Consider the following 12,665-nt stretch of genomic DNA (forward strand, 5'->3'; position numbering starts at 1 on the left):
ACAGACTGAGAGAAGTGCAAATTGCACTATATTTGGCACTGGTTGGGAAAAACATATATTTATAAGGCTATGTTGGCCAACAAAGTATAAATGATACATTGGGAAACAAGGTTCCAGACTTTAAGTGACTTGGATTCAATAACAATTAAAGGCGAAACAGAAGATCTGCAATGAAAAAGATTGGAAGTCCAAGCTAATACATATGTGATGTAGAAATTATATATATTTGAGAGTCATTAAGAGTAGTAAAAGTATGATGTTTGATGCTTAGTTAAGAAGAAAAGAAATAAGGATAATGTTAAATTTACATTGAAGGACTTTTGAATGGTTTAATATGAGGGGATAAGAATACACGTCCTGAATATTGTAATAATAGGGAGAGCAAATGAAAGGTAAAGTTTAGAAAACTGGAAGAGGATGCAACAGGAAGAACACAACCTAGCAAGAGAACCAGCAATGATGGCAGGCATTTTCTGCACTGTACATCCTCCAGGGAGCGGAGTGGACCAGAAGACTGGGATGGGAAAGGGGATAGTGGCTGAAAAGAAGTTTAAGATGTGGATGCTGGAAATTCAAATTAAATAAGGTGTGGGTTGAGATGAAGGGAATTAATATCCTTTCTCTCAATGTTAATTGTTTGAGTACTCTAGTCAAGAGATATAGACTGTATAAATTATTACAAGACAAGAATGTGGACATCCTTATGATTCAGGAAACGCATAAACAACAAAATAAATCCAAGCTTCTTAATTATGCTAACTGGGATAAACAGTTTGAATCCAGAGGAACTAATAAAGCTAGAGAAGTTACCATTTTAATAAGGGAAGGAATTTACTTCCAGGCGGAAAAAATAGTAAAAGATACAGAAGTGGGTCCAAGGGCTTTACATGCATATGTGGTGGGATTGTCCGTGTGTTCAGAAGTTTTGGGGTGAAGTGATAAGAGAGATTAATAAAATTATAGGCAAGGATATTCATTTGAACAAAGAGAATTGTATAACTTTAAATTTGAAGAATAAGGGACTGAAGAACAATGAAGAGAAAGCAATAAAGAATATACTAAAAGCAACACAGGCTGTGGTAGCATCAGGATGGAAAGAAAGTAAAAATTGGAACTTCACCAAGATAGATATGTATTTGGCAGATAACCTGTTGTTTGATATTAATAATAATAATAATAATAATAATAATAATAATAATTTTTATTTATAGCCCACTTTTCCAGGGTAGATCAAAGCGGGTTACAACAAGGCAAAAGAAATACAAAAACAGAATACAAGAGATAATACACTATTAGAGATAGAAGATTAAAATATACTGGAGAAAGGACAGTAGAAGCTTGGAATTTGGGTTGGGAAATCCTGCTTGAGAAAGTTAAAGGGAATACAGAGTACAATGAAGTCATTAATGTAATTAAATCCCACATATTGAATGATAGGTATTAATTATAAACAGTATATTGATCCTAAACACGTTCAAGCCATGCAGGAGGGGGAGGGGGGAGTAGGGTATATGCAACATTGTACATATGTTAAAATAATTTAATAAAGATTTTTTTAAAAAAAAAAATGGGGGACATCCAAGAAAAAGGGATGACATGACCCAAGAAAAGCTAAAAACATTAATAGAAATGTAACATTTATGCTTCTCAGTCATGCTCAGAATGCGGGATGTTTTGACATTCCTCCTGGACATAATGTTGAAAAAGAGGACTTCTCATAGAAATATGAATTCATGGTTCTTAGTCATGCTCAAAATGGAGGACAAGGTCCCTCAGTGAATTTCATGACGACCTTAAGGCAAATCTATCCTGGGGTTTTCTTGGCAAGATTTCTTCAGAGGAGGTTTACCATTGCAGTCCTCTGAGGCTTAGAGAATGTGACTTGTGTGTGTGGTGCCTTCAAGTTGTTTCTGGTTTATGGCGACTCTAAGGTGAAACTATCATGGAATGTTTTTGGCAAGTTTCATCAGAGGGAAGTTTGCTATTGCTAGCCTGAGGTTGAGAGACTGTGTCTTGGGTTTTCCCCCAGAAGTCTCACCCCCAGAAGGCAGGGGTCCCACCCCCAGAAGTGCGTCCCCTGAAAGTTCCGCCTCTGGCACCCAGTGACACCTGGAGTGGGAATGCCACTGAGTTTGGGCACTCGGTCTCTAAAAGGTTTGCCATCACTGGACTATTTACTTATGGGGGAGTGTGGGACTGGAAACTATCAGAGAGGGATGAGAGAGAGGGCTTACTGTATCTAGTGCCAATATAGATCCAGCAGCCACCTAGGAGTTTACACCTGTATAACCTCTGTAATGAAACTTGAAGGAATAATGTTGATGCTCAAAGCAATTATTAATGTAGAAATCATGACACCAGAAATGGTGAAGACATCTTTTTCCTTATGTAAAATTTTATTCAGGTGCAGTAAACAATATGTTAATGAATAGTAATGTAAAATTTTATCTACCAACTCTCACTCCACCCACTTGGCATAAGAATAATTTAAAGCCTCATGAGGCCAGAACTAAACAGAGTTCACAGACAAAGGCTCCAAAGATTTGTATAAGAAAAAGGTAATGGAAAGGGATATGGGCATGGGTTGGGGTGGATTGGTTAAGCTAATTTCTAACTCATTTTATTGAACTGTGGGTGTGCTATGGGTAGATGCTGATATATATACATCATACCCTAAGTTAGGATGTTCCAATTTGGCTGGGGCAAGAGGTGTGCGAAACTTTTCTGAGCCCCTCACCATTAATTTCAACAGGAAGGGGTTGCAATCATCCAGCACTTCATCTGTTAGTGGATTGTAGCTCCCAACATTCTTCACCACTTGCTAAGTTGGTTAGAGGTGTTGGGAGTTAGAGTCCAACGAGATAAGGAGCACAATATGGATTCTATACTTGTGATTGATCTTTCTTGCTGCAGGAGATCATCATGCTCAACTTTGTTCTGCTGGAAATCAGCATAAGACAAAGTGGCAGCATAGCATGATGGTGGAAATTTTATACCAGTGGTGTTGGAGGGAAGGGTTCTACATTTTTCGCCTAACCTTTCTACAGCTGGCAAACCTTCCAGTTATGATTACAGTGTGAGTCAATCAGTTATGTGTTTGTTTGTTTTCTAGGGAGAAAAGTAATCATTTATTTGTGGACAGAAGTTTCTTTGATTCATCTTCTCATACCAAAAATGACAGCAGAAAACACAAACTCTACTTTAGGGCAAGAATCTACGACTTGGCTGGCTTGCCTTTTAGGAGAATATCTAGGGTTCATGGTGTATCCTTCAACAGTCTTAAGCATTCTGATAATATTATACTATCCCCTTCTTGTTTCATTCTCCGTGGTTTACCTGGGCAGCGCACTCTATTTCTTTTGTGGTATTATTTATAATCTCCCAGATGATCGCAACAGCAAACAATGGGACAAGTCAAAGAAAAAACTGGCAGTTCTGTCAGATGTGATAGGAAAGATACTGCATGGTAAGCATGATTTCCTCACATAATCTCTTACAGGCTGAATTTCTAATAGCTGGTTTAATGGTTTGATTATGAGCTGAGATCAGAGTTTAAGGCAGCCAGCACAGGATTTTATATGTTGGATCTGAAATGCATAAAATGAAGTTATTGCATACAGAATCTAGAATAAAACCACTCTGGGATATTTTGTTTTATCAGATTTTCACAGCTGAGAATTGTGAAATATTTATTATGTTATTATGTTATTATGTTTGGCCTTTAAGAAGAACTCTAGGAGAGCCTCCTCAGTGGCTGCTCCCAGGGAGGCTCAGTGGGCCCTTGCTCTGCTCTCTCCTTCCAGACAGGCAAAGAAGACCTTTTTATGTAGGCAGGCCTTTGGTGCTCCAAGTTTCGAGTTTCTTTATTGCTAAAGATTATAAGTCATCACAAACCAATATAATTATTGTAAAATACAAACAAAAAAAGTAGAATAACAATACTAAATAAAAACCTGTGCTTCAAAAATGTGGCAGAGAGGTGTTTTGAATGTGGTGTGCTGTAGCCCTGTACATCATTTTTTTCATATTTTAATTATGCTTTAACTGTGCTTTTATTTTAAGTTTTTTTTAAATTGTTTAAACTTTTGTAAAATAAGATTTTAACTGGATAAGTTTTAAATTTTTGTAAGCTGTTTTGATCTCATGGGAGGAGAAAGGCGGTGTACAATAAATAAAGATTAGCAAATCTGATCTAATAGTACCTGTTCCACACACCTTCCTGAGCTCAGTTGAAGTTGCCCATTATTTACTTTTTTTCTTGTTAACCATCAAATTTTCTTACTAAGTGACAACACCAATATTTTCCTTCTTCCTTTTTTCCTCTCTCTCTCTCTCTTTTGCACACACACACATGATTTTATTTTGAGAAAATCCTTTCCTGTTTATCCATCCCTGCATACTTTCATGACCAAAGACAGGACTTCGTTGAAGGGTGGAAGTGTGGGGGAAAATCATTTTAGACAGCAGGTGTTTGCTTTCCATTTCAAATTTAGACATCAGACTGTAACTGTCAAAGTCATTTTGAGCTTTAACTTTAAGATATCACATTTATTTGATATAGTTTAGCTCTGGTTCTCTTGATTTGTTTTTCTCATGCTACTGCATGCGGTCTGTTATGAAATAGAGAACTATGACATGTATGTAAACACGAGAAAATACTGAAGCCTTTGCATGTTGTTCCATTGACAGGTTATGAGATTTGTGGAGTGGAAAATCTACCAAAAGGGCCTGCTCTTCTTGTTTATTATCATGGAGCCATTCCTGTGGATTATTACTTCTTTGTACTTAGAATTTATAGAATCACGGGTAGATTGTGCTGTTCTGTGCTGGATCACTTCATTTTTTGTCTACCAGGTACAAAATCAAATTCTGTTACTGTTATTGCATGTAGTTTTCATCAGATGATCTCCAGTTTTAGCTTTTTTAGATGAAAAAAAATCCTTTCCCTTGTATTCTAACTAGCTACGTGAAATTGTCTCATTCCTACTGAGAATCTTCAGTATGTTAGATACACAAAGTATTTATTACTAATGATTTAGTATTGATTTCCACTGCATTATTAAAAAGCAAAATCAGAATCATCAGCCTGTAAGTAAGGGTGGAGAAAGGGTGTGCAGGAGAAGATGATTTTTCACCTCTCGGTTTTCCTGCTGAGGTGATGCTTTCTTCTCCTTGCACCTGGAAATTTAGGATGGTAGTAATCTGAGAGCCAAAGATCCTTGTCCAACACATCTTTGAAAAGAGATTGCTTAACACTGTCAGCTCTTTTGAAAGTAAAGCCACTCACTGGTGATGGGAGATAATCAAATAGAAACAGTCAACACCAAACTCTCCTGTTTTTGCTTGCACTGCCGCTGGAAAAGAGTAAGAAAGAGGACCTTCCCCTATTGCAACCTGAACATAGCCCTGCATGATATCTCTAAGGAGGGAACAAAATAGCATGCAATGATGCAAAATCCTACCTGGGTGCCATGCATGAATAAAGTAGTGGCCAGAGGTGCTACCTAAAGCCTGAGACCAGCAGCCACTTCTTCATGTTTACTCACCATCTCTTGCTGACTGGTACACTTTTAGTAATCATCACAAAAGAACACTCCCCAGGGGTTTTAAAAGATCCATTGCATTCTCTTCTGTGCTGGGGAGAAATTCTTTTAAAAACTGTACCACTCTGTGGAGGAAAAAAAATTATTGCCATCCTAAACCTCAGCAGGAACTAATGTTGATGTTACCCTGGATGAAAAACCTAAGAATCCTTAACACCATATCTGAGAGAATCTGCGTAAAACAAGTTTAAGGGCAGGATCATGTTTTCTTTGTTATGAGGAAAACATGATATCTATTGCATCTTAGTGTTTAACCAAGAATGAAGTAACTATCTCTGAGCCCCCCCCCCCCTTTTTCTTTTCTAGGCTTAAAACGCTATCTTTATATAAATCAATGTGCTAATTCTACAAGAGAGGAATGTGTGGAACTTCTGAAGCAAGGGAATCTACTGGGTATTGCACCTGGTGGACTTCGAGAGCAAAATTATGGAGACCATACTTACAAGCTTGTGTGGGGAAAAAGAAAAGGTTTTGCTCAAGTAGCCATAGATGCAAAAGTGGTGAGATATTCTTTGTCATTGCCATTATACTTCCCTTCATTATATTGTCTGAGCTGAATATAATTTCTTGCAGTTCATATTTAAAACAGAAGCAATAATAATCTCTGTCCATAGGAGAAGGCAAATTTTATTTTTCCTCATTATCAATTTTTAATATTTTAATTGCTCAGAAAATACTCTCAGAAGTGAAGATGGGGTAAAAAAAATTTGCATTGTCTGAGAAAATATCAGCACAGCATCTTAATAATTATTTCAAAGGGAAGGGGATGGAAAAAACATACAGCGTATACAGAGTATAGATATGGTACTACTGACACTGAATATGTGCAACACTTGGTCTGAGAAAGCTTGAGACAACAGCAGAATAATTTTGGTAAGGACAGCAATATTCTGCCATTAGGAAATACTTTTACTGGCAATTCTCCTTCCACATCCATATCCTTGCAGCTGCAGTTTCCATCAGGGAAAAAAAACTACTATTCTCTGCCTCCCAGTACCAATGTAAATGGCAGCTTTGATAAAGAAATTTATCCTAAAAATGCAACAGAGGAACAAATAGTTGCATTCTTCCTTCACACATTTATACATGGCCAATAAAATGATCATTATCTCACCACCTTCAAATGTACAATTGGTGACAGAATTCTAGAGGATATCATTCTGTTATTCTTTTTTGCAAGTGTCTCAATTTTTATTTTGGTCTGTGGTTTCTCTTAGCCCATCATTCCTATCTTTACTCAGAATCTGAGAGAAGGCTACAGAATATATGGAAACATAAGTAAGTCAAACTTCATACTTCCTTAGAAATTTATTGGGGGAAGGAACTGGAAAGATATAAGCCATGTTGAAGTTCTTTGGGACTTATGTCAAAGCTGAAATTATATAAGATCAGATGCAAGTATTTTAAAATCTTGGTTTATATAGCCAGGAATTTTCTGTGTATTCCTCCCCTTCTTTTAATGAGCACAGATCTCACACTCTACACATTCTGAGAAGCTTTCTATTGTTTGCTTTGAAGTGAAATATTCATTTGATTTAGTGTTTATGATGGGAAGGTTTTCTTTACACGCAGCTCCAAATGTTGTCCCCTGAAACCTATTTCCAACAGAGAACAGGTGATTGTGACTCATCCTAATTATCTGTTTCTCCACATGACCAAATGTGTAAACAGAAAATTCAAATAATTTTCAGGTAGTATGTGCTCGCTCCTTCCATCACCCTGTGAACCCCATGAGGGTTTTAAGCTGGCATCCATGCTGATACTGTTTATTCTGGCCTTACCTAATTCAAACACAAATGGATTTAGTATATGATCACAGGTTTATCTTAAATCCATATACAGGACCAATGAGATGGCTTTATGAACAAACTCGGATTTTATTCTTTCCACAATACGGACTAATACCAGTGAAACTTCGAACACATATTGGTCAACCAATTCCATATGATCCAAACATAACTGCTGAAGAACTAGCTGAAAAAGTAAGTATTTCACTGTGTTAAGCTTTTACAATAAACAGTACTACTACAAAGTGTTCTAAGGTTTATGGAAATATCAGAGTTAGTGTGACTAACACTTTTTTCACGTATCATATACAGTATATGTAACAAGGACTGAATAAATAATGAATGAATAAAATCATCATCATTATAATCAATCTTGTGTTGCAGTAGAAGAAAGTCCATGTTGGATTTTACTACCCCTCCTTCCCCATCTTCTCCAAGTTGAATGGGAGGTCAGCCAGAACTAGAGTCTGACATCATCAAACCTCACCTTCACCTTGCAGCAGCCGCAGGAGAGGCAACAGTTAAATCCAGAGTGTATGTGGAAACCCATTCTTTTATTTTAGGATAACCCTATTACTTGATTCCATAATCATGAGCACATGCTTATTTCTGCTAGAGCTCTCATTCAACTCAGAGAATGTGAAAAAGAAGTGAAAATAAAACCCAAGATAGATGTTCTTCGACTGCAGCAAAAGATGATGATTGATTATAATGATGATGGTGATGACGATTTTATTCATTTATACCCCACCATTCTCTCAATAATGAGACTCAAGGCACCTAACAACATATTTAAAACAATACAGATTGAAAACTATGCAAAAACGTGCAAAATTTTAAAAGAGTTAAACAACATATAAAGTTACAAACATTAAATAATTACTATTGTCATTGTTATCATTTATTTATATGGCACCATCAATGAACATGGCATTTTAAAAGTTAAACAACCAGAAACAGTGGGTTTTGCCATAGAGGGACAATGTAAAATATACTTGTATGTTCACACAGAGAGTTGGGGGAGGGGGGAGGAGAATAACAAAATATAAACATAAAACTGACAAATACATATAATCAAAATGCACAAGATTATAAAACAATATTCATATTACATATTAAATTATCAAAATATCAAAAATAATATTAAAACAAAACATTAAACTAAAATTCCAAAAGCTTTGGGAAACAAGAATTTTTTAAATTGAGATTTGAAAATAATGAGGGAGGAAGCAATCCGCAAATGTTCAGGAAGGCAATTCCATGAGTATAGAATAGCAAGGGAAAAGGGATGAAGCTGAGCCAATGAAGAGTAAAACCTAGGTTGGGTGTGTATATAGTTACACTAACAAAATACTCATAAATGTTAAGATTACTCTTATCAAGAACGGAAGAATCATATTTTGAAAACTAGGCATGCATTTCTGACCAAAGTTTTCTCAGAAAGAAAATAAGAGTAATGGAAAGGAGGCACAGAAGTACAACTAGCCAAATCTTTTGGAAATACAGAAGAATTCTGAGACTTTTATTTAACTTTAAAAACAAGATAATAGCCATGTAGTACTGAGGACATGGCAGTGATTTGTAAAATCATGAATGTAGTGTAAAGAGAGGGGAATTAATTCTCCCTCTGTCAGTACATTAGATAGCTAAGCATGGTGTGATAACTTGTACCATGCTAGATCAGAGTAAAGGCCCATCTATTCCTCATTCTGCTCACACAGTGGCTATTCAGTTGACTATGGAAGCCCACAGGCAGGATAAGAGTGTAGCAACTCCCCACTCATTCACTTCAAGTTACTGATTTCTCAATGCCCCTTAAAGTGGGAACATAAGGAAGGAAGGAAGGAAGGAAGGAAGGAAGGAAGGAAGGAAGGAAGGAAGGAAGATTTGATGAAAGAATTAATAGTTTTCAATGTCTTTTAAAGCATATGGCCTCTTTCATAGGAAGGAGCCTATAGACTTTGGTTGTGACTATCTACATTTTTCGAAGGGAAATATATAAATTCTAAATCTTGGGGTTTTAATCTTTTCCTCCTAAGAGGAATTAAAGCCAATGTCTCTCTGTACATTATATAGTTAAGCATAATAATATAAATGTCATGATGTATCAGTCCAATGGCCTATCTAAGAGATCGCCTGCTTCAATACAATCCGCCCCGTACCCTCAGGTCCTCTGGGAGGAATTTACTACAACCCTTAAAGAACAGGCTGACGGCGACCTCCCAGAGGACATTTTCTGCAACCGCTCCCAATTTATGGAATGGCCTGCCAGACCAATCCGTCACATTAACAATCTAGAGAGCTTTTAAAAAGCCATTAAGACGGATCTCTTCTGGCAGGCCTTCCCAGAATAAAATACTCAGCCACAGACAAGATTTCCCATCTAGTGACTCTGCCCATGATGATTTGTTTGTTTGTTTGTTTGTTTGGATTAGTTGGTTTTTAATCTTACACTGTTTAATCTTGTTTTAAGGGGAGGTACTGTGTATATATAGTTGTATTTTAACTTGTTGTACGCCACTTTGATTGCTTGGCAAAAAGCGTGATAGAAATAAATTTTTTATTTTTATTTTTATTATCTATTCCTCCTATTGGTCACAGAGTGATCAACCAGCTTGGCACTTATTCTTTCCAAGTGACTGATTTCTCAGTTATACCTTGAAAGGGAGGTAGAATAATAAATTGTGAGAAAGGGCAATTGAGAGGTTTTAATATTCTTGAAAGCATATGGACTCTTTCACAGCAAGGAGCCTATGTCCTTTGGTTATGTTTATCTGGTTTTTTAGAAATGAAAAGTATATACTTGATTCAAAATGTTGCGTTTTTTTTAATCTTTTCCTCTCAACAGACAAAAAATGCAATGGAAGCTTTACGGGACAAGCATCAGAAAATACCAGGAAGCATCATGGGAGCTCTTTGGGAACGCTTTGAGGTTCATCAAAAAAATGACTAGTGTGAATAAAGGAATGCACTGATACAATTTTTCTTATGTTGTTTTCTCACAAATACTTTTGGTTGTGGTTGTGTGCCTTCAAGTCTTACCTTGACTTCTGGTGACCCTAAGACAGGCCTATCACAGGGTTTTCTTGGCAAGATTAGATCAGAGGGGGGGTTACCTTTGCCTTCCACTGATGCTGAGAGGTTGTGACTTGCCCAAGGTCACCCAGTAAGTTTTCATGTGTGTGTAGATTCAAATCATGGTCTCCAGAGTCATAGTCCAACACTCAAACCATTACACCATGCTGGCTCTTCACCCCAAACTCTATTTTTAATGTGAAAATAGGAGGATTTTTTAAAGCAGATGATAATCAAGCGCCTAGGCGCTTGATGTCACAGTGATGTCAATTGCTTCGATGCATTTTGGCATGGGCTATTTTTGTTCCCCATTCCCATTTGCGTCTTTCAAACCTGTTTTTCTGTTTTGTTTAATTTTTTAAGCAGTCAATCAATCACTTAGGTGCTTTTCCCCTCTGGGAAAGGAAAAAGAAGCCTCCATCTCCCCAAGTCCCTTTGCCTCATAAGCTGTCTTGTGTCTTCCCAGGGCCCCTCTGGGAAAGGAAGAAGGAACCTCCATTCCCCCCCAAGTCGCTTTGCCTCCCAAGCTGCCCTGTGTCTTCCCAGAGCCCCTCTGGGAAAGGAAGGAGCCTCCATCCCCCCAAGTCCCTTTGCCTCCCAAGCTGTCTTGTGTCTTCCCAGAGCGCCTCTGGGAAAGGGAGAAGGAACCTCCATCCCCCCACGTTCCTTTGCCTCCCAGGCTCTCCTGTGTCTTCCCAGAGCCCCTCTGGGAAAGGGAGAAGGAGCCTCCATCCCTCCCAAGTCCCTTTGCCTCCCCCATTGCTCCCTGGGCTGTCTGGGGGATGATCAAGCAGGCATGTAAAAAAAGAAGAAAATAGTTTAAAATGGTGTTCAATGGCTCTCCTCACACATTGATCTATGAATGTGGAGCAGGGGGGAGATTGCAGGGGGGTATAATGTGTTTACCACGTTTGGAGGTCAATGTAGCAATTTGCTATGTTTGAACACCCAACAGAGCGCCTAGGTGATCAAAAGCTTAATTTTTAAAAAATAAATTTGTCTACACATGCGATTGCCTTACCCTGCTTCCCACTTCACCAGGGGAAAGGCTATGCAAACGGGGGGAAATGGCACCTGTAATGCAGGAAAGAGAGTAACTCCCCCAAGCCAGCCCCTTGCGCACTGCTCCTCCCATCCCCAAGTTACCAAATCGGACACTCTTGTCATTTCCATTCATTTGCCCCAGATTGAACACGGGAGGTGGAAGAAAAACCTCTGGAAAAGTGTAGTCAAGATAACCCAGTTTCAAACCCCCCTGATTCGGGTTTTCCCTGGAAAAATCGATTACATGGGGATTAGATCCGAAATCCAATGGGAACGAAATCGGCATAATGAGGATCAAATGTACATTGAAATGAGAACGATGCCCCCATAATCTGAGTCTTGATCCGCTTTATAAGCCAATGAGAATGGGGCGTTTGATTTAGCTGCCTTCTGCTCTGCCTCTTAGCCTAGTGCCCATTGTGCTGACTTGCTATACAGTAACTCTGGTTCTTCCAAGGGCTCGTCTTTAGTTCAGTTAGTCAATTGATAAATTAGGCGATATCAATTTATTGTAGTGCAGGACAACATGGCAATTGCAAGTAGGAAACAGTTACAGGTGAGTAAACCTAGCTAAATGTTTGTATTCATGGTCACTACTTAGTCATGATTGCAACAATATTGCCCCACTCATATGTCATCCGCAAACCTGTTTTACTGCCTCAGCTGCATGGAGAGTAGGAAGCCCATTCTGCCAGTGACTGGAACATGGATGAATGGGGTTTCTGTTAGATTTTTTTTTTTTTTGGGGGGGGGGGGGATATCAGACCAAGAGAAGTTACTTAGTTAAGTATATTTAACTAATTAGCTGATACGGAATTCTGGACCAAGGAAGTTCTGTGTTTAAAGTGTTACATGTGTCTTAGGAAGTGGCATTTAAACCACTGTTAAAGTTAGATAATAGAGGCTTGGGGTGATACTTATTGCACAGTGTCATCTCCATTCCATTTCTGGCAAGCTTCTAAATAGAAGCTCAGGAACGAATGGAACCACAGAAAAACTGGCAGTAAATTAACAGGTGAGAACAAAGTTTCAAATGTTTATGCACAGAGTTTATCACACTAAGGGGCAAACAGGATTTAAATGAGAGTTTAACTAGAGAAAACCAAGAAATGTCATATGATATGATAAACATCAGGTGTTTCCTGGTTTTCTCTAG

The 12,665-nt window shown here is 38.0% G+C and overlaps 1 protein-coding gene across 1 annotated transcript; it reads left to right on the forward strand.

Moving 5' to 3' along the window:
* The first annotated feature begins 3,171 nt into the window (after positions 1-3,171).
* On the forward strand, positions 3,172-10,343 carry LOC149317335 (DGAT1/2-independent enzyme synthesizing storage lipids-like). The gene is made up of 6 exons (XM_089518878.1): positions 3,172-3,466; positions 4,690-4,854; positions 5,910-6,103; positions 6,821-6,881; positions 7,446-7,585; positions 10,239-10,343. Exons 1-6 carry the CDS (start codon positions 3,175-3,177, stop codon positions 10,341-10,343), a joined length of 957 nt encoding a protein of 318 aa, XP_089375004.1. The 5' UTR covers positions 3,172-3,174.
* Positions 10,344-12,665: the final 2,322 nt, after the last annotated feature.

This window comes from Sceloporus occidentalis, unplaced genomic scaffold, assembly GCF_023333645.1.
Source record: "Sceloporus occidentalis isolate IW3139 unplaced genomic scaffold, rSceOcc1.0.p SCAF_3, whole genome shotgun sequence".
NCBI classification, from domain to species: Eukaryota; Metazoa; Chordata; class Lepidosauria; order Squamata; family Phrynosomatidae; genus Sceloporus; species Sceloporus occidentalis.

Coding starts and splice junctions, on each gene's coding strand:
- LOC149317335 (XM_089518878.1), top strand. CDS start 3,175: ATGACAGCAGAAAACACAAACTCTACTTTAGGGCAAGAATCTACGACT. Junction 4,855..5,909: donor CTTCATTTTTTGTCTACCAG/GTACAAAATCAA, acceptor TTTCTTTTCTAG/GCTTAAAACGCTATCTTTAT. Junction 6,104..6,820: donor TAGCCATAGATGCAAAAGTG/GTGAGATATTCT, acceptor GGTTTCTCTTAG/CCCATCATTCCTATCTTTAC.